General features: G+C 44.4%; 1 protein-coding gene across 1 annotated transcript in view; it reads left to right on the top strand.

Moving 5' to 3' along the window:
• Positions 1-20,057, top strand: part of LOC108942522 (ephrin-A4-like) — a 31,233-nt gene extending 11,176 nt beyond the window's left edge. The window contains exons 3-5 of the mRNA XM_018765932.2: positions 5,790-6,082; positions 6,455-6,523; positions 17,354-20,057. Coding sequence (XP_018621448.2) covers positions 5,790-6,082; positions 6,455-6,523; positions 17,354-17,472 — 481 coding nt within the window. The 3' untranslated portion in view covers positions 17,473-20,057. The remainder of the gene's footprint in view (positions 1-5,789; positions 6,083-6,454; positions 6,524-17,353) is intronic.
• The last annotated feature ends 1,017 nt before the right edge of the window (positions 20,058-21,074 follow it).

Consider the following 21,074-nt stretch of genomic DNA (forward strand, 5'->3'; position numbering starts at 1 on the left):
ACAGACAGACGATTCATCTCATAAAGATGCGACAGCTGGTAACATACTGGTTAGAGCTACTGCTTTTGGACCCAAAGGTTGCTGGTTTGATCCCCATCTCTGGTTGTAGTAGCTTTGAGCAAGGTACTTACCCTAAAATTGCTCTAGTAAAATTACCCAGCTCTGTAAATGATTGCAAGCATGTAATAATTGTGATCTTAACATGGTAAGTTGCTTTGGACAAAAAAAAAAGTGTCGGGTAAACTTACGGTATTGATAAATACTGTAAATGTATTTTACTTATGATTTTCTTAACATTTTCTTTTCTCAAGTTTACTTTATTCTAAGAATACAGTATATAATACATATAACATACAAAATGTGTTAATTGACCGTTTATGTTATCGGTAAGGCTTCCGCTCAACGGTAGGCTATTAATAGTTAAGTTTTTGGGGAGTCAAAAGTTATAAGCAGAGTTTCGACTCCGCGGGGGGTCGGCGCCCCAACCCCCGCGTCGTTCAAGCGTCAACTGTAATTTCCAAGCGCGACACGGCTGACGTGCTATTCGTCGGTATGTAGCTCCCTGTGATTCCGCTGATGGTGCGGAAACGGGTTTGTTAGGCACTGTCCCACTGACTGGGTTGCACGGGGTTTAAAGGTCACAGCCCACTGAGTGGCTGACCAGTGTGTGGGTCACAGCCCATTGATGGACCATTAAACAGCTGGAGTGTGTTGACTCTAGCCCATTGATGGCTCATAAATCAGTGTATAGGTCACGGTCACCCCCACCAATGGAGTATTTCACAGTGCGTTGATCAGAGCCTTAACCAAAGTGTGGATCGCTGTGATTCTGACAGAAGTAACGTGATGAACGTCCGCAGTGGAAGGCCACACGTCTGCTTGCGTTCGGCCCTCGCTTGTGTTGCCAGGAGGTTTGGTACCATGCTATGAGTGTGTGCCTACCTGTGCCTACCTGTCCCTCCCTGGCTGCTTTCCCGGTGCCAGGATTTGACTTTTTATTACATTTCCCTCCCATTTAACTAATGGAACAAAGTGACACTTCTCAGGAGACCCTCAGCCACTCCCCTCCGAAAAGCACCTCAAACAGCTCTCACCACACTGTCCTTTACCACAGTCTTTATCTAGGGTAAGTGGGCTATTTCCTCATAATACACTCTCCGAGGTGAGAAGCTGAGGGTGTGGCTTAAAAGCGAGTTGAGACCCAACAAATGATATGGGAATGATGTAGATGGGAGAAGCACACAGTACAAGACATCTCAGTTATCTTTATAATGTACTCCAGCAGCTTCCCTCATAGTTGGGGGTGCGGTGGCACGGTGGGTTTGACCGGGTCCGGCTCTCTGGTGGGTCTGGGGTTCGAGCCCTGCTTGGGGTGCCTTGCAATGGACTGGCATCCCATCCTGGGTGTGTCCCCTCCCCTTCTGGCCTTATGCCCTGTGTTGCTGGGTCGGGCACCCCGTGACCCTACATAAGACAAGCGGTTCAGATGGTGTGTGTGTGTGTAAGTTTCCCTCATCACATACTCTAAGTATGTGTACTGTATGTAGGCCACAGCTGTAGCCTCTCTAAGTGCTGCCTGGAGGAGAACCCTGTCAATGCCATCCCCTGGGGTGATTTTTGTTGAAATAAATAAGGAGCATCAACTACAAGTGCTGGTGGCCCTGGTAAATAATCAGGTAAAACCCAGAGAGCAGCACTGCTTGGCAGTCCCAGAAGAAATATCAGAAAGAAGCATGGAGTAAAAAGGTACCCGTCCCACAAAATCGCTTCTCCCAAGCTGATATTTTGGCAGGATTCAAATGGATTGGGATCGAAAGGCCTCAGAGGAGCCTCGGAAGCTGGCTGGCAAAAAAAAAAGCTGCTCCGTCAATATCATCTGAGGCAGCCCATGCCCGGAACCTTTGGTCCGAAACAGAAAACGTTCACATCCGCGGGGGGGAGAAAAAAAAAAAAAATCGACCTACCGAAATGGCGAAGGGTAGGAGCTAAGAGGTCAAAGGTCACGGATATTTGTGTGAAACGAAACGCTGGGGTCATTCTGTCCGTGTTTGGAAATTCAGAGGGACTTTACGTTCGCACGGATGGTTTTGGCCCGCGGTCCTCGTTATTCTGTCGAGTTGCATCCCTGGATCGGGCAGCTGTCTGGTCTCAGCGGAGCCTCCCTGCGGATCGCAGACAAAGGAGCGGTTAAGGGGCCGAGGAGAGCGAAGGTTGGCGGGAAGCGGAGGTCCGACCGAGGCTTGCGGTAGGTCCGGGAAGCTCGGCCAAGAGATCCGCATTTCCAAGCGTAAGGGTTCTGCAGGTATTCAAGGTTATCGAGAACCGATACCCACCAGGCATCTTCACGGTGCAGCCCTGCAGATATGGATAAAGAGGCCCGGTAATAAGGTGTGCGGGCTGATAACGCTACATGGAGCTCGTTGGAGGTTGCTTTGGAGAAAAGCGTCTGCTAAATGAATGAATGTAAATGAAGGAAAGAAGTGTCACGGGTCTGAATTGCGAAACACACAATTATGTCGTAAAACTACTACATTATGTATTAAAGCCACGTGTACTGAGATTAACCCAATAATCCATTTTGGGTTTTACTATAGAGCCGTAACCCCTTCGAATATATATCGATCGCGCTGGGTTTTTCTTCCGACTGTGTGCAGCGTGTCTGAAAACTTACACAGACCTCATAACTCTAATGTAGAATAATGTAGAATCTGAACCACATTTAAAAAGGGTCTTAAAATTCACCTCTTCCAGACTCACTTCTCCCATGATCTCAAAAGTTCATGTAAGGTGTAAATGTTCATGCTCTATAACTTTAAGATCATAACTGTTAAACAACAGATAAACCTTCGCTCAGCTACTCCTGTAAATGTTTTTCAAAAAAAAAAAAAAAAAAAAATTAGTAATGAATCGTCGATATTCCGATAAAGTTTTACGCAGCCGCTCGTGCGATGAACATCGGTTCATACGGTGGAAGGAAAAACTATCTGCGCTTAATCACACATCTGCATCTAAGTGTCTCTTTCTCCTAATGTAATGAACACATATTTTCTATGAGATGTATGTTGAATTGGAGAAAAGTGCTAAATAAATACATGTAAATATAATACAAGCCTTTTCGCATTGACACTGAACAACATGCTGTGAGCCCACTTTACGCTGAATTGTACCCGTTTTATTCACATGTTGTACATCTGGGTGAAGGAAATTTAATGTGTGAGACTATAATAAAGAGCATCACCACACACACAGGTGGTACCATTTCAGGTAAATGAGGTCTATGGACCATAAACCCCAATAAGAAGAGTAGAACTTGAGACAATGACTAGTGAACGCGGTTAAAAGGTGTAACTCAACGTTCAGTGATCATCTGTGTTGTATAATTACTTTATGATTGGACATCCAGTTTTGGAGGGGAAGACCGACAATGGAAATGAGTCTCTACGGAGATGGAGGGAATAGAGAGCAGCAGACAGTGGAGAAGGTGGATGAGATGAAACCGAAGAAGATGAAAAACAAACCGAATCGCGTGAAGCAAAATTCCGTTTCCGGGGCTGGAGGTGTTTTTATTTTTTATTTTTTACCTTCCAAGTACAAAACAGTATGAGTCACCCTGCAAAAGGCCATTATGATTCCAGATGATGCGACCGATTTCTCCCCCCCCCCCCAGTGGAATCGATGGTTCGCAATCACAGCTCGCGCAGTCGTTCCCTGTTCCCCTCCGCCTGCAGAGCCCAGACGCCGCGCCACCGGGCCGCCGTCGATAACGCTCTACGCAGTGGGACTGTGTGCGGCGAACGCTAGACGTTCCTCACACCAGCTTGTGGATTGATGTCCAGGTCTATTCATTTTTCCTCTTCCTCAGCTGGTCTGCAATACCAAGAGCGGTTAACGCATCAGCTCCACTTTTATTTTTTAAATCCGTTCATATATGCATTTTATAAGTATATTAAAATATTTTAATAGATACTAGAGTTTCCAGAAAAATTATCTGTGTAGAAAGTAATGATGAAAATGAAAACCGGGGTGATTGTACTATTGTTTTACAACTTTATTGCACCTATGTCCTGCTCTATTTGTTCTGAACGTAGATGCTCCAATTTCTTCGGTAGTTCTGAACGCATGGAGGCGTTTTCTTCGACCAAGAAACAAAAAAAAAAAAAAAAAAAAAAAAAAAAAACACTGAGTCAACTTCGCAGCAGACGCAAAAGTACGAAAGAATTTTTCATGGCATAGCGTCCTATTTATAGGATAGGTTTCTTTTTTTTTTTTTTTTTTATGATGGCAATTCTATTATAAACACTGCTATCCAATGCTATTCATATTACATAAGTACTTAGAATTTCCATTATATAAGAGAAAAATGCATTAGTCCAATATATACAATTTTAAGAACTAATCATGTCGTCTTAATGGTTTTATCGTCACTGCTCCGCAAAGTCAGACAGCAACTCAAGGGCGCTGTCCTATGAGTAGGCTGTTGGGCACTAAGGGGTTAATTCTGCTCTAATTTGTTAGTCTTCCGTTGAGTGCCCCAATTGGTTATTGATCCCTCCGGCTTTTTTAAGTCACATGTAAGTGGACTCAATCAATTGTGTGCCGTCAGATTTATTGATCAGCGGTGTAACGGCGCTTGTAGTGATTTTGCATGCCTGTCGTCGCCGCCGCGGACACGTGGCCTGCTGGCTCAGCGTTTCCGCTCTTCCTTCCTTTCCTCCTTTCTCGTTCCCTGGGCACTCGTGACGCTTTGGGTTTGTTTTCAGCAGCACGCCGCTTTTCCCTCCGCGTTCCCGGTCTTTTTTTAGCGTCCCTTACAACCGTGTGCTTTTTCTTTCCCCCGAAGACCGTCATTACTTCTCCATCCTTTCGTCTTGTTCTCCTAAAGCACCTCTACAAACTTTTCGCACCTTGTTTCACACGCTGGTTCCCCCTCCCCATACGCTTTCCTTCCACCTTACGAATGCGGCGCATTACAGAAAAAGCCTTCGTAAGGTAAAATTTCAGAACTCGGAAGCATGATTACCATTAATTTCAGAGGTATGGATTTTTTCCATGCGTTCTTGAGCGTTAAGACAAGAGTGCTAGTTAATCAGTCGAAGTCGAGCTAGAGAAAAGCTTGCTAAAGAAATAAACGTTTTGTGCCAATCAGTTGTGAGGAGGTGCGCAAAAAAAAAAAAAAAAAAAAAAAAAAAATCTAAATTCGCTTTTCATAATCCAAACTAGAGGTGTTTGGAACTGAACTGCATGGGTCGTCTCAAGTTTTCAAGTTTTATTTTATTGGTCACATGCACAACCATACTTAGTACGACGTGCAGCGAAATGCTTTTCCGACTGGCCGCACTACGGATAAATAAGGCGACTCACACAAGTAGAAACTAGAAACACACCCCAGAAATACAAGGAATATTATAATGATGAGAACAGGAAAGAATACACACACACACACACACACACACCATCTGAAACCACTTGTCCCATACAGGGTCGCGGGGACACACCCAGGACAGGATGCCACTCTATAGCAAGGCACCCCAAGCAGGACTCGAACCCCAGACCCACCGGAGAGCAGAACCCGGTCCAACCCACTGCGCCCCCTTAAAATAAGACACCAATATTAATATTTTATTTGTAACCCGAATTGTGTATCGGAGAGGAGGACTCTGTGCGACTTTCTCCCTCGGGGTTTCAGCGTTACCCATTTATAACGTATGGTTGAGTCCTTCATCCACGATCCATGTGTTACCACCACGTGTTAGTGTACCCTCTCTGTGCCTGTGTTTCTCCACTGCTAGGCTGGTACGTGGAGATTTAACCATCCAGGTGAACATCAACGACCACCTGGACATCTACTGCCCCCATTACCCCCATGGAACCTCCGTGTCGCCGCCAGAGACCCTTGCGCTGTACCAGGTGGCAGAGGGGCAATTCCGAGGCTGCGTGAAGACGGAGGGCGCTATAAAACGCTGGGAGTGCAACCGCCCCTACGCTCCCTTCGGCCCTGTGCTTTTCTCGGAGAAGATCCAGAAGCACTCCCCCTTCTCCAAGGGGCTCGAGTTCCTGCCTGGGCATCACTATTACTACAGCTGTGAGTCCTAGACTTTTGACACTAGTTTTTCCGCTTCATCCCAAACTACTACATTTGTGTGTCCACCCATCACCCTAATCCTCCAGCTCCCTCCTTCAGCCAATGCTACCCTTCCCATATTCACCTACAGCTGCTACATCCCACTCCACGCTGCTCACGTTACCCTTCCCCCCCACCCCATACTACATACGCATATGCATGTCTTCTGAGATGTAGGACATTAGTCTCTGCCGATTTTTCTGCAGCAGAAGACCTCATTTCCGTGATTTGCCAAACTGAAGATGTTCTGTTTTGGTGGCAAACTTGACCACCAGTATAAATGCAGATTCAGAATAATAATAATAATAATAATAATAATCTTTCTTTCTCCAGCGCTTCCCATGACAGATGGACCTGCCCTACCCTGTCTGAAGCTTAGGCTCTCAGTCTGCTGTGAATCCAGTGAGTACACTCCTCTTCCCCATCATTTCATTCCTTTATCAGCCTTGTCTCCTACTCAGGATGTAGTGTTAATTTTCCACTAACCTTCCTGCACACATTTCTTACTTTTCCCTTCCTCCATCCATCCTTCCTTCCTTCCATGACATGTCAGGCATGCCAGGTCTGGACACTGGCCAGGTAGGGAATGAGTATGGGAGGATTGTAGCCCTTTTCAGTACCCAAGACCCAAGACCCAAGACCCAAGACCCACCACTCAGGGGGAGAGGGGGAAAAAAAAAAAAAAAAAAAAAACACAACTCAGGACGAAAGCTCACTATATTTAACTGAGGACACATTAACCATTCTCATCAGAATTCACTTTTCTTTTCACGAGGCTTTTCTGCAGTTCTTCATTAGATAATTGGCCACACCTGGTGCTCATTATCCCCCCAACAAAGATAGCTGTCAGTCGAGTCGACTGGGTGTGGCAAGGCTGGAGTCTGCCGACAGTTTTCTCCCAGTCTTAAACATTTCTGCCTCGATCGATACGTTTACATTTACTCGTTCAGCAGACGCTTTTCTCCAAAGCGATGTACATCTCAGCAAAAAATACAATTTGTGCATTATATTGAAAGAAAGAGACATGGCTGCAGACATGTGATTCTTAAGTAAACCTATTTTGTTACTTTCCACTTGATGTACTGATGTTCATCGCTCCAGTAGGTGCATAAAACGCAGGATCGATGAATCCTGATAACCTTCCTACAACTTTTTTTTCAATAGCACAATATCTTCTTTCTCAGTTCCCCTTTATTTCTTATTTTGTGCTTTACTAACATTTTATTTCACTGTTTCATACATGGGGGGCATGGTGGCGCAACGGGTTTGGCTGGGTCCTGCTCTCTGGTGGGTCTGGGGTTTGAGTCCCACTTGGGGTGCCTTGTGATGGACTGGCATCCCATCCTGGGTGTGTCCCCTTCCTCTCCAGCCTTGCGCCCCGTGTTGCTGAGTTAGGCTCTGGGTCACCGTGTCCCTGCTTGGGATAAGTGGCTTCAGTCAATGTGTGTGTGTTTCATACACATGACATCAATATGCATTAGTCTAACAAAATTAAGCAATAAAATTATAATCGCAATAAGAATTTCACCATCCACCTTCTTCATCTCCTCCCTCCTGCTCTCCTTCTTCCCTATAAAAAGACTCCTCTCAAGGGATGGTACCTTTCTGTTTGCCATGTTCACGTTTTCCTAAATCTTGTCAGTAACAATAGCAGCTTATTTCCTTGGTAGAAGTTTAGTTGGCAAAAGGAATTTAAATCATCTGTAAAGGTTTTCATTTAACTCACACACACACATTTTCTGAAACCACGTGTCCCATACGGGGTCACGGGGTTCCAGAGCCTAACCCTAATCCGGGAACACGGGAGGGGCACACCCAGGGCGGGACGCCAGTCCATTGCAAGGCACCCAAAGCAGGACTCGAACCCCAGACCCACCAGAGAGCAGGACCCGGTCAAACCCACCGCGCCACCACACCTCCGTTGTTTAACTTCACAAATCATTCATATTAATACAGAGTACAGCATGAACTGCGTTAACATGGTGTCCTGAATTAGTGTCTCGTACACTTTTTTCAGGAGTGTTTTACTTTCAGGGGTCTTCCTCTGCACGGGCTGCTCCCTGCAGCTGAATTCCAAATTTAAATACAACCCACGTGCGGCTGGGAGCCGGGATTGCGGTAGAGAGGAAAGGTTTGAGTCGGCCGTGTCTCCCGCGTCTCGCAGGAAGATCTCGGCTGGGTAGGGGGGGGGACCCTCGCGACACGAGGATTGCCGAAGGTGGCGGCAGCAGCATTCCTCCAGTGGGCGGTGAACTTTCCCACGAAGCCCCGCGCGATCTGCCGCGTAGAGCAGCGAGCAGATGTGACACGAATCAGAGGAATCGCACATCATCCGCCTCCCGCTTTCTGGCAGGAAGTACGGCGGAAAGCCGAGTCTCACGCGGCAACAAATGGCTGTTTTGGAAATTAGGGAGGATTTTGAACACTTTGAAAATGTATTCTTACATGTATTCCTTTTCCATTGCCGTCGTGCTATTTAACCTCTCGGTAAATAATCTGTGGGAAAGAAACTTTCAATTACAGGTTACCATCTGCACGCCGCTCTGAACTAGTCTACACCCGTTCGGCCTTCTGCTCTCGGAAAACCGCGCTGCAAATGTTTCTTCTCCTCCCCGTCCCCCACGTCTGGTGTTCAGGCCCAAACTAATCCCCGCTGATGTCCTTTGCCTGTCCTCGCTTCCTTAACCGGCTCCCAGTGTGCTTTGTCTTTTCCAAAAGTGCCTCTTATCTTCCTTGTTCACTGTTGCGTCTCCTCTTTCCTGCCTCTTGATTCTGTTATCTGTCACCAGAGCAAAACTATTCTCCCCAATATCCCTTTTACACCTTTGATCATTCTCTTTCTCTCTCACACACACACACAAATTCTCTCTTCCAGCCCAATTAAATTTGGTTGGTTTCACCAGAATGGCAAAAACATGTTGTTAGGTTGCCAAAAATTATACGTAACAAATAAAAGCAGAAAGAACACACATGGGAAATAAAAGTTAAACTGAACTATACAATTAATAACCCACACACGTACACGCACACCCTTCTGAAACCGCTTGTCCTGAGCGGGGTCGGTGGCAAACCAGAGCCGAACCCGGCAACACGGGGTGTAAGGGTGGAGGGGGAGGGGACACACCCAGGACGGGACGCCAGTCCATCGCAAGGCACCCCAAGCAGGAGTCGAACCCCTGACCCGCCAGAGAGCAGGACCCGGCCAAACTCGCTGTGCCACCGCACCCCCCCATCGATTAATACGTGTGGCACGTTGCTACAGCGAGTAGCGCTGCTGTCTCACAGCGCCTGGGTGGTGTGAGAGGACGTAGGTTCGATCGCCGCTCAGTCTGTGTAGAGTTTAAATATTCTCCCTGTGTCTGCATGGGTCTCCTCCAGGTGCTCTGGTTTCCTCCCACACTCCAAAGACATGCTGTTCAGGTTCCCCATAATATGTGAATGACAGAGAGAGTGTATGTGTTCCGCTGATATATGAATGAGTGACCCAGTGTAAGTAGTGTATCTAGCAGTGTAAGTCACCACGGTGAATAAGGTGTGGGCGTTGATAACACTACATACAGTTCCCACAAACTAAAATATGTGTACTTCATAGTACTTTTTATACTGAATTCAGATCTGTTTTCAGAATTTTTCTGTCAGGCAGGCTTTAAAAGTTACAAAGCAGTAAAGTTTTGAAAAAAAAAGTATATTATTTGTAAATACGACTGTTTTTACACCTAAAATATCTACAGACTTAATTGTAAAACATACAACTGTCTGCTTTTCGGCTGTATTTGGCCTCAGAAAACATCCCTATTCAGTGTCCGGCAATAGTTTACCAACATATTGGGACTCGACTTGCCGTGGTACCGTTTTTCCAAATCTTTCGCTATGCTCGTCCCTGACTCACCTATCTAGGCTTGTGTTTTCAAAAATAACCTATCATACTTCACCCCATATAGTACCGGTACCAATATACTATACAGTATAATGTATAGATATACTGGTACATAAAAACTATGGGGGATAGAGGAAATCTGAAAACATATTTGAATTCAGCATGCAAAAATACATAGGAAATAATAATGAATTATTATTAATGTTGGAGCACGGGGGCATGGTGGCGCAGCGGGCTTGGCCTGGTCCTGTTTGTTGGGGGCTCTGGGGTTCGAGTCCCGCTTGGGGTGCCTTGCGATGGACTGGCGTCCCGTCCTGGGTGCGTCCCCTCCCCCTCTAGCCTTTCGCCCTGTGTTGCTGGGTTAGACTCTGGCTCCCTGCAACCCTGTATGGGACAAGAGGTTTCAGATGGTGTGTGTGTGTATTAATATTGGAATGTTCAAGACCTTTTCCAGTACAGGTGAAATATTACCGTAATATGTATTCATGATGATTTATTTTCTCATCTCCATCTCCTGAGGGGCTTTGCAGGTGTAGCTTAAACTCAGTTGCTCACCATGGGTAACTGCTGGTCCTCAGGCAGGGTCGCCCTGGTCTGGAGCTTATCCCAGTAGCGCAGGGCACTAAGCCAGGATGGGCACACTCCGAACGGGACACCAGTCCATCGAAGGGTAGCTACTCCCACGTTGTGAGCAATGTAGAGTCACCATTCCACCTGTATTTGGACTCCATTTATGAAAATCTGTAACATAGTACATTGGATCCTCAAAGTACAAAAGCACTTGAGTTACAAATTTTTGGAGATACCATTTTCTAGTTCATTTATTTTTATTTTCTCCACCGTTCTGCAGCGTTTCGGAAATTTTGCCCCGTCTGACCATTAGTTGGCGAAATGCACCCAGACAGAGCAGGAGCGGGGACTGACCTTGATTCAACTCGCTTCCGCAGTGTTCACCGTTCATTACTTCTGTTTATGAGTTCCTGGAGATCACTGACTCATACACTATGGACAATCTTGCAGAGGCAGCTGGTAGCGTAGTGGTTAGAGCTGCAGCCTTTGGACACAAGGGTCGCAGGTTTGCATCATTCCCCCACCTATGATTCCCTTGATCAAGGTACTTACCCTAAATTACTGCAGTAAAATCACCCAGCTGTTCAAACGGGTAAATAATTGTAACCTTCACATTGTAAGTCGCTTTGGAGGAAAGTGTTAAACGAAGTACTGTGGATAACAAAATAATGAATTTCATGCATTTATAGATTGAATCAATCAGTGTTGAGTAGGAGGTAAAGGATTTTTATTTTCAGTCATATAAAATTAATTTTAATATACGAGGTATATATTTATTTATTCAGTGTTTTTATTTATGATTGGCGTATACAATATTTTTACAGAAGCTGACCCTATAAATAAATCAAGGGGCTGCAGTACTGTTAATCTTTCATCGATTATATAAATTGAATATAATTGAATTGAATTGATTGTATAGATAATAAAGAAAACAGTCAGAAGCAGGCAGACATCAGACATGCTGGTTATTTTAAATGAGTTTTAATTTTAATGTACACTGACTCATACACTATTGATGACCTTATCCTAAAGGCAGGGTCCCGTGGGTCCGGAGCCTATTCCAGAATCCTAGGCCGCTCGGCTAGGCAGGTTAGGTTACCCTGCAATGGAGGAGTAGTTATATGGATGGATGGGTAAGGGCTGTTCTCTGGTGGCCCTAGGGTTCGAGTCCCGCTTGAGGTACCTTCCGACGGACTGGTGTCCCCCCTCCCCCTCCAGCCCTACGCCCTGTGTTGCCGGGTTAGGCTCCGGTTCACCGCAACCCCGTTTGGGACAAGAGGTTTCAGACAGTGTGTGTGTGTACACTTTTTTAGGCATAGAACACCTCCAGTGGCCTTTTACAGTTAATGTAACGGCACGTTAAGCTCACAAACATTAAACTGAGTCCAGCAGTGTGAGAGCTGAGAGTAACACCCAGTGAGTAACACTCACACTCTGTGCGCTGCAAGTGAACACCGAGCCCCAGATCTCTTCGGGAAGTTTGCGTGTGTTTCCTCAAGCCGGTTTGGTTTTCTTCCACGTTCGTATGACCTCACATCCATCTGAACTGGTGACCAAGACTAGAGCATTCATTCTTCAGAACTAGATGTGCGTACAGATTTAACCCCAGCATTTTACACGATTTGCCCCTTTAATAGGGGTAATTCAGGATAAGAACATTTGTTCAATTGCAGCAGCTCTAGGGCTTGAACCAGCAACCTTTGCATTACAAGGCCAAGGCTGTGACGCTGCAGTGCCTGCCCTGTCGTCGTGCTATTATTGATTCCGTAGATGTGCGAAGAAGCTTGGGTGTGTTCGGCGTCACGTTGCAAGTCTCCTCGAATTAGTTCCGAATCGCAGCATCTGTAAGGGGATAAGTAACGGCCGAAAAAAGCAAACATACATGGAATATCCAGAAGATCACAATGCTGCAGCTGGGTCTGAAACCGAACTTCGGAAATCCTTATTTGACAGCTCGCGTGGGGCTTCCGCGAGAAGTTCTTGATTGCCAGGAATTCTGCAGTCACGCTGCGAAAGGCTGTAGACGCACCCCGGTGCGTACGCAGAATACCGGCGTCAAGAGCAGCAGCGCTGAGCCAAACGTCAAAGCGGTGAACTGACGTGGACATTAATTATTAATCATCGCAGCTGATTTCCTGTAAGCAGAACACGGAGAGTGCTGGGAGATAAAGAATGTGTTTTTCCCAGATAAATATAATGTCCAGACTGTGGTAAAATGGGCACAGCAGGGGCCCGGTGAGGTGCCGAAAGTGGCACTTAACTGGGATCCCTACGTGGCGGTCAATATCAACAGCAAGCAGCTGCCAAGTGGCCTTTTTTAATTATGCGTACATAAAGAATGCGTCGTTTAAATTCGGCTAGTAGAGGAAGACCACGAGGAAGTGCGGCGTGGAGCTGAGCCGGACGAAAGCGGGGGACGGGTGACGCGGACGAGAAAAGGAAGACTGCAATATATTTATTACACGACTGCTGACACAGCGCTTTTATACCGAGACAAAAGGCAGGGGCTGCTTTTCAGAACCTCAGCATGATCCCGCTGAAATGAAGGATGAAAGTAGTTAAGAAATCCACGTCGGGGTGTGCGGATGCTGGACTTTGCCGTCGGATCCGGGGACCGCCGTTCCCTGTCTGCTCGGTAAACATGGACTATGTACGGGCGTAGAATAGCAGTTTTGATCTCGCCCGTCGGCCGAAGGAAAAACGGTGCGAGGAAACAGTGGGATGGTTTGGTAAGGCTCCGACCCTCGACTTGTGCCTCGCTTTATAAAGATGCAGCGAAAACTGGAATCAGTCATTCAGATGGACGGTTCCGCTTCCCGGGCAGCCGTGCCGTGCCTGCTGAGAGTACCTACCGTGTCCGGAAGGGATGGGGGGGGATTGGGGGATGGGGGCGCAGCCCAATTTTTTTGCACTTTCAGGAAATCTCAGAAAAGACTTTGTCCTTCCCGCCTCAGGCACCCCACCCCCCATATACATACATACGTACATCTATAGATATATGTTCTGCTCTCTCTACCTTTCTCCCATTACTCTTTTAATGCTCCAGCACTTTATTGACACATCATATTTAAGCCAGTGTGAATTTTGTGAAGCTGAGATAGATAGATACCTCAGAAATAGGTAACAATCTGAAAAACACCAAAAATGTTCATTAACTAGAATTTAGCATCAATGCAATATTTAAATAGAGTTATTCTGTATCTATGTACTGCACCCCATTCTGAAACTTGCACAGATTTAATTCTGTTTTACTTGCATAATGACATAGATAGATAGATCCATCCCCAGGGGGAAATTCAGACACAAGTTTTGAGATCCTCATTTTGCTCTGTGTACATTGAAACGTCATCCTTTGTCATACGCTGGGTCCTCAACTCGCAAATAATTTTTCAGTTTGTTCATAACTCGATTTGTTCGAATCTCCAAAGTCGTTTTTACCGAGTCGCCCTCAGCACAAGCCGAATATAGCGTGGGTGCGTCTGCTTTTTAACAGCTTAGGTTTGGTGGAAAGCCCAAAGCTATGAGGAGTAAAAAGTTGTTTATTACAATTGCGTCCAACCGTTATCAGACAGGGGGGTGCGGTGGTGCAGCGGGTTTGACCGGGTCCTGCTCTCTGGTGGGTCTGGGGTTCGAGTCCTGCTTTGGGTTCCTTGCGATGGACTGGCGTCCCGTCCTGGGTGTGTCCCCTCCAGCCTTACGCCCTGTGTTGCTGGGTTAGGCTCCGGTTCGCTAGAACCCCACTTAAGACAAGTGGTTTCAGACAGCGTGTGTGCATGCGCGGTATCTGCAGCCTCTTCAAGAGACATGGGAAAGAAGCAAGTTTTGGTGCTTTTGTAGCGCTTGGAAATTTGACTAAGAACTTCTGGTTTCATCTCATGTGACCATAAAACCTTGAGCTCTGTAGCCCTTTCACAGTGATTGTTGCCTTCTTTCGTTTCCCTCACAAATCTCCTTCTTGTTTGCACACTGACATTTGAGGGCCGGAATGTTCTAGGCAGTACTTGGGTGTGTGACGTAGCTTTACCTTCCACTTCCCGATAACTGAAAGAGTAATGCCCACCAGGATAGTCAAACACTCCAGTATTACCTTGTCACCTTCTCCCAATTCGTGCATTTTTATGTTCCTTCATCGCAAACTATCATAGAATCCTCTTTACTCTATGTTGTCACAGTTTCCAATTCCCAGGCTGATTAGTGGTCCAGTAAACGGGGGTTTTTACCCAGAAAGTGACACTTACCTTACATTTACATTTATTCATTCAGTAGATGCTTTTCTCCAAAGCGACGTACAACTCAGCGAAAATACAAATCAAAAATACAAATGTACAAATCAAATGCAGACGTGATTCTTAAGTAAACCTAGTTTGTTACTTTCCACTTGATGCGCCGATGTTCATCGCTCGAGTAGGTGCATAAAACGCAGGATCGATGAATCCTGGTAACCTTCCTACAGATTTTTTAAAGGTAAAGTCTTATCTGGGGATTATCATAAAGTTACGGTGCATGAACATTTACACCATACATGAGCTGGAGAGATCTTGGGCGAAGTCAGTCCAGAAAAGGTGACTTTTCAGACCCTTTTTGAATGTAGACAGAGTTTCAGTAGTTCTGAGTGAGGGGGGGAGGTCATTCCACCACAACGGAGCCAGAACCGAGAACCTTCGCGCTTTACTTTTCGTGCATGGGACCACCATGCAAGCAGAAGCAGACGAGCGAAGGGGTCTGGTTGGGCTGTAGCGGTTGATCAAGTCTTGTAAATATTCGGGAGCAGTTCTATTGATGCATTTGTACACAGTAACCAGGGTTTTGAATTTGATACGGGCAGCTATAGGAAGGCAGTGCAGAGAAACGAGTAGAGGAGATACGTGGGAATACTTTGGCAAGTCAAACACAACTCGGACAGTTGCGTTCTGTATCAGCTGTAGGGCTTTGATGGCAGTAGCAGGAAGGCCACAAGAGAGAGTTGCAGTATCTGGACGGAATGTCACCATGGCCTGAACAAGTAGTTGGGCAGAGTTGGTTAACAGTAACTTCACAGGTAGAGGCCAATAAAGCATCTGCGTCCTTGCCGGTGTCGTTGTTATTCACCTGTTCAAACTTCCACAGCACAGGAGTCAAATATTTCTGTACATAGCATATTTCAGTTTTATTTTCCATTAAAAAATATTTTCTAACGTAAAAATAGTGTCACTTTAATTTGGAGTTAAGTTGAATGAAATGTCACCGCCTTGTGAGATTCATGAAAGTGAGCAGTGATCGATGGTCTGAATACTTTTGCAAGGCCACTGAATATACGGTATTTTTATTTATTTTTTGCACGTATATGTGCAATGTGTGAGCTGGAAAAATGGAATCGCTCGTTTGTGTATCATTGCTGAACTGATTGCGTGTACGAGCAAGGATCCCATATGTTTCCGGCCAATTCCCAGGAAGACTTTAACAGTGTGTTGCTTTAACGGCGCATGCGTGTGTATGTGTGGGTGTCTAAATGTAAATCTAAATATAAATGTAAGTATTAGAGTGTGCTGCTCTGGATTTGAATAATCTGTGCCGTCAGACACGCCCTGTTTCAGGGTGGACAACATTGTTCATTTCCCCCCGTGATATTTTCTAGATCCGATTGCCATAAATAGGAAACCACACTAGGCGGAAATGCGGGGGGTCTTGACATCTCACACAACACTCCAGGGCTATCGCTACAAATCGCCGTTGTGAAGTTTCACTATTGAACTCCTGGAAATCACAAAGAAAAGGTCATGTGCCTGCAATATGTTTATTGCACATAGGAAACCGTTCCTGACGTTATCATTCATTCTCTTTACGAATGTAGTGGTTGGTAAAGTACACCGATCGATCCGTGGGAGACCTTTGGAGAAGGTGAGGGAGACCTTTCTCCAAGTCAATAAAACTGACACGCAGATGTAGCGTGGACTTTCCGAAGCAGTCAGAGCTTCTGCATGCCTGGTCCGCTGGGTCACAGACGGATGCTGTGGACTATTCAAGGCCTCCTTCTGGGTCAATACCTTGCGATCACTTTAAAAGCACCTCATCAATTACAGCTGAGTTTGCTCTGTTTGTACAGGTGAAAAGTAGTAGTGCGGCACGCAGCCGTGTGTTGAACAAAGGTTCATCGATTGCTCTCAGCAAGATTAGTGAAATATTAATGTGAATGTTGACACATTTACACTTGCCATCCCTTCCTGCCCCCAGCCTCCTCTAGCTATTGATTGTCACTGATCAACGAATTTAATCTTTTTGTCTTGCAGCAAAAGAAAAACAGATTTTCTCAGTTGCATGCCCTGAATTTATTCTTCCCCCAGAATGAATATTTAAAATTTTCTTTAAAAAAAAAAAATGACCAGAAATATCTACTTCATTTTTACCAATGTTGAAGGCATATAAATATAAATTGTTAAAATACTCTGTCATGAAGAATTTATTTTAAACGTACACAAGTGTTACATTTTTAAAAACCCATCCTGGAACCTTTTTTTTTTTTTTTGTTTGTAACTGGATTCTGATTATGTTTTTAATGGGATTCCAGCAATAGTGGGCAACTATGTTTGTTGATCAGCTTCCCATCTGATTCCCGAACAATCATATTTCCACGGTGCAGCAAAATTCTGTGTTGCACAGTGTAATCTGTCATTCCTCCTCAACTTGTCTGAAGGTACAAGCTTCCTTCTCCCTTACGAGACCCTTTCTTGTTAAATCCATAATCTGTGTAAATTTGAGCATACTCTGTTTCAGTCTGTGTGTAAGCACTGTCTTTCTCCCCCCTCCAGGCTCCCCAGTGTCTAAAAGTGTGGTGCAGCCTCCAGCTCCAGCCCCAGGAACAGCCATAGCGCCCACCCCACACTGGCAGCTCCCTATCCTCGTGCTGCTGCTCCTCGTAGCTCTCTGACCCCTAATCCAGACCCCCCCCATGCCACCAGTTGTCCTCGGAGACACAGTTTCTATGGTTTCATAATGTACAAATAATAGACCACCTGTTGCGTCTTGCTCTGAACATTCGATCATAATTAACACCGAGATGAGTTCTCGGTTTCTGTCCAAAAGAAAGCTCAAACAAGCGTGCACCGTATTCAGTTCAGTTCAGTGTATGTTCATAAAGCCCTCTTCTTGGCAGAGCAACACAGAGCACTGAGTAAAGTTACTGGGATGATTCGGTATTACAGGTATAACAGTTATAGTTGACAGAGTGAGAGAGGTGGCAGTTGAGGAGAGGAAAACAAAAAAACCCACCCTAGCCAAAGAAAGGGAGAAAAATAAACCTCTTCTGGTCCAAGTGGCTTCAGAGCATTTGAATGTGGTGACAGGTGATCTGTGTGGACGTGTAATACAAAAAAGACCTGTGCAATTGTTAAGATTGAGCTAATTTCGTTGTCCAGGCCCAAAGTTGCCGATCTGGTCGGCAGTGGCATTCAGCCGTCAGCTCTCGGCAACATGCGATCTGTCCAGAGGTGGCAGTACGCTGGAGCCACTGTACTGATATCTCCAGAAACCTCCCAGCCACCTTTCGTGCAAGCCTGTCCGTTGCATTCTCGGTTGCTAAGCACTCAGTTAATGAGGGTTCTTGCTCCGCCACCTTGAACTCATTTTGTAATCAGTCTGAAATACAGAGATGCTCATTCTTAAGTGTGGACAACACCAGGGAATAATCCAGTGGTCAGTGGACCTCTGTGGGGGCAATCAGTATAATTACACACAGCTTTATAGGCAATTTGCCCTTTACAAGGCAGTGAGAGCTGAGAATTGTTAAATTTTTTTGGGTTAAGCGGTGAAAAAACTGGAATTACAGAAGTATTAGCTTCATTTGGGGGTTGAGGCAGGGTTGTAGTGTAAGTTATCTTTCGCTGAGTATGATCACATGCACTTTAATAATGCAGTTTTAATACAAGGTTCCCTCACATTACAAAGGCTAAGAGTACAAGACTTTACACTTACAAGCACTTGTGATTTGTACCCCTCAAGCAATCAACTCACAAGAAACACGTTACAAAAACAAATTTTAAGTGAAGATATGATCCTCGGCAATGTCAAGTACCAGATATGAACATCTGCCCCGCCCCACCCCACCGGTGTCCGACTTCTCCTGTGCATCTCAGTTGTTTCATAGCAGCGTGTCACCTTGCAAGCATCTCTCCTCAGAAATGTTTTAACTTTTCATCATAGTGTTAAACCAAGTATCATGTCGTTGAGCCCTAAAGCGAAAAAGTTTCACAAAGTGGTAAATGAAGCTGAAAAAGCCAAAGGAACACCTGATCACTTTTAATGTTGAAAGGACAAAATCCATGCAGTTCTCTTGAAAGGCGATATTTCCATTATGCATCACTTTGTGCCATTTCATTGAGTATTATTGCAAACAATTTTTAATAAATAGCACACCAGAGAGGAGTTACAAGCTATATGAGTGACTGCAGTGGTTATATTACATAAATTTAGCAATTAAGCTTATAATTGCATTTTGATAAATAGATTCCTCTGATGTTTCATTATTTTAGGAATAAAGGAACATTTGAACAGCTTCATCACATCATCTCTATTTCCACTGAAACTTTACAGCTGACAAGAGGGTCTGGGTCCATCAGTTGTCATGACCACACTATCTCCTTGCTCTTTGGTATCCTGCTAACTGAACACATTTTTTAAAGGCATAAGGAAGCATTCCGAATTAATTCATACCACCATCTTTTACAAAGTAAACAGCTTTTTTGCTTTTTGTTATTGATACAACTAGCTACTTCCTTTGATTTCTGCCATTTAATGAAACAATCACATATGTACATGCAAACCAGAGTATGAGAGGGATATACAAATGACAGTCTTGTAATGTATTACTGGCATTATTGTGTGCATGTAAACATATTCATATCTATCAGTTGATTTTCAGTCTTCCTATGAAACAGTTATAACCCAAAGCCATAAGTTCAAGATGTTTGTTTAATAAGTAGCTTTTCTTCATGTTTTCAACCAAAGGTAGTATTGTTTAAATATGGTAAACAGTTGGGTAGTAACAAGTCACATTTACTTCACTTGTACTTAATTTCTAGAGAAACTGTACTTTTCAAACCTGTTTTTGGCACAGATGCAATTTTGTACTTTTCCTTAATCATTGTTCTGTTGATGTTAACATCATAAAACTTCTCTGCACAAGTCTGTTGCCACTTCTTTGAACAGACAAAACTGTCAGATAATGAAAAATAAATCAGTGAAAAACACTTCAAACCATGGCTCCCTAAGCCTGGTTTCTAATAAGGCTTTGATGTGTTTATTTTGGGTTGATGATTAACAAGACATTGTGATCAGATTTTAATCTTCCTTCTGTAGAATTTATATTTTGCTTATGTAATTTGGGGGGGGGGAGTACCTTTTCACATTTTTGTGAATTATATACATCTTCTATGAAGACCTCCGATGTTCTTTTTTAATGTGCAACTTAATAAATAATTGTAATAAACTGGTTTTATGTATTTTTTTTCTTATATGACTGAATGTACCCAATAGTGGTACTAATTCTTAAATGATCAACAGAAATCATCAAAATCATATCACACATTTTGGCATCATGCAGTGTAGGTAGTTTTGATAGAGCAAAACAGCTTAATTAGTCAGATGCTGCCAGGTTAAGAGGAAACATAGTTCATCCAAAGTTAAAAACAAGAGCTCAAAAACACCATTGCCAAAGTTCTTGCTGCATTCTTTAATTTCCATCTGAAAACCTGTCTAACCCAACATCTGCTACTCGTAATTGTTCTGTATCTATTGCAGCAAAGCTCTCACTTCCACTTAAACATTTAGTTATGCATTTGGCACATAGTTTCTGCAAAGAAAAGCTATTCCAGTAGCTTACTCTATATACACAACCCTCCTTGAGTGCTGGAAAGGATTCAGCAGCTTTGAGGGATGGAGGGAGTTTAATTCCTCTAAATCAGGGCCAAGAAGAAGGACCAATAGGCTTTAGATCTCTTGGGAAGAGCTTTAGCTGGCAGCAAAAGGTGGAAAAGCACAGCAATATTTCTCAGGTGTAGGGATGGATCAGGTTCCATAGGTTCTTTGTCTTGTGTGAACAGCATATTTGTATGTTATCAGTTGACCCTGTGATCAGCTGATCAGTTTCTCACTGACCTTGACAACTGTCAGTGTCAGGGTTGATGAGAAGCAAACTGTCAGCAAGAAGAACTAGCACCACACTGCCAGCAAGTCCATATATACATATGAGTCCTGAAAGAGGGAAATTTTAAATATAGACCATTGTGGTTGCAGTGAAAGATTTTTCACAATACGAAAATTACAGCAACTGTGTAATGTTCATCAGTTTGAGTAAAAAAAAATAGCTTCAAAAATTCATGAGGAGCCAGTGTACTGTAGCTGGTGACCAAAAATGCCAGAGGACATCCATTTGTAAAGTTCCTCCATCTACATCTCATGTGGTCGAATTATACTCCCAAAAATAGTAAGAACTCCAACTTCAAAACCTTGCTTAAGGGTATCTGATAAGCAGGC

Source organism: Scleropages formosus, chromosome 23, assembly GCF_900964775.1.
Source record: "Scleropages formosus chromosome 23, fSclFor1.1, whole genome shotgun sequence".
Taxonomy (NCBI): domain Eukaryota; kingdom Metazoa; phylum Chordata; class Actinopteri; order Osteoglossiformes; family Osteoglossidae; genus Scleropages; species Scleropages formosus.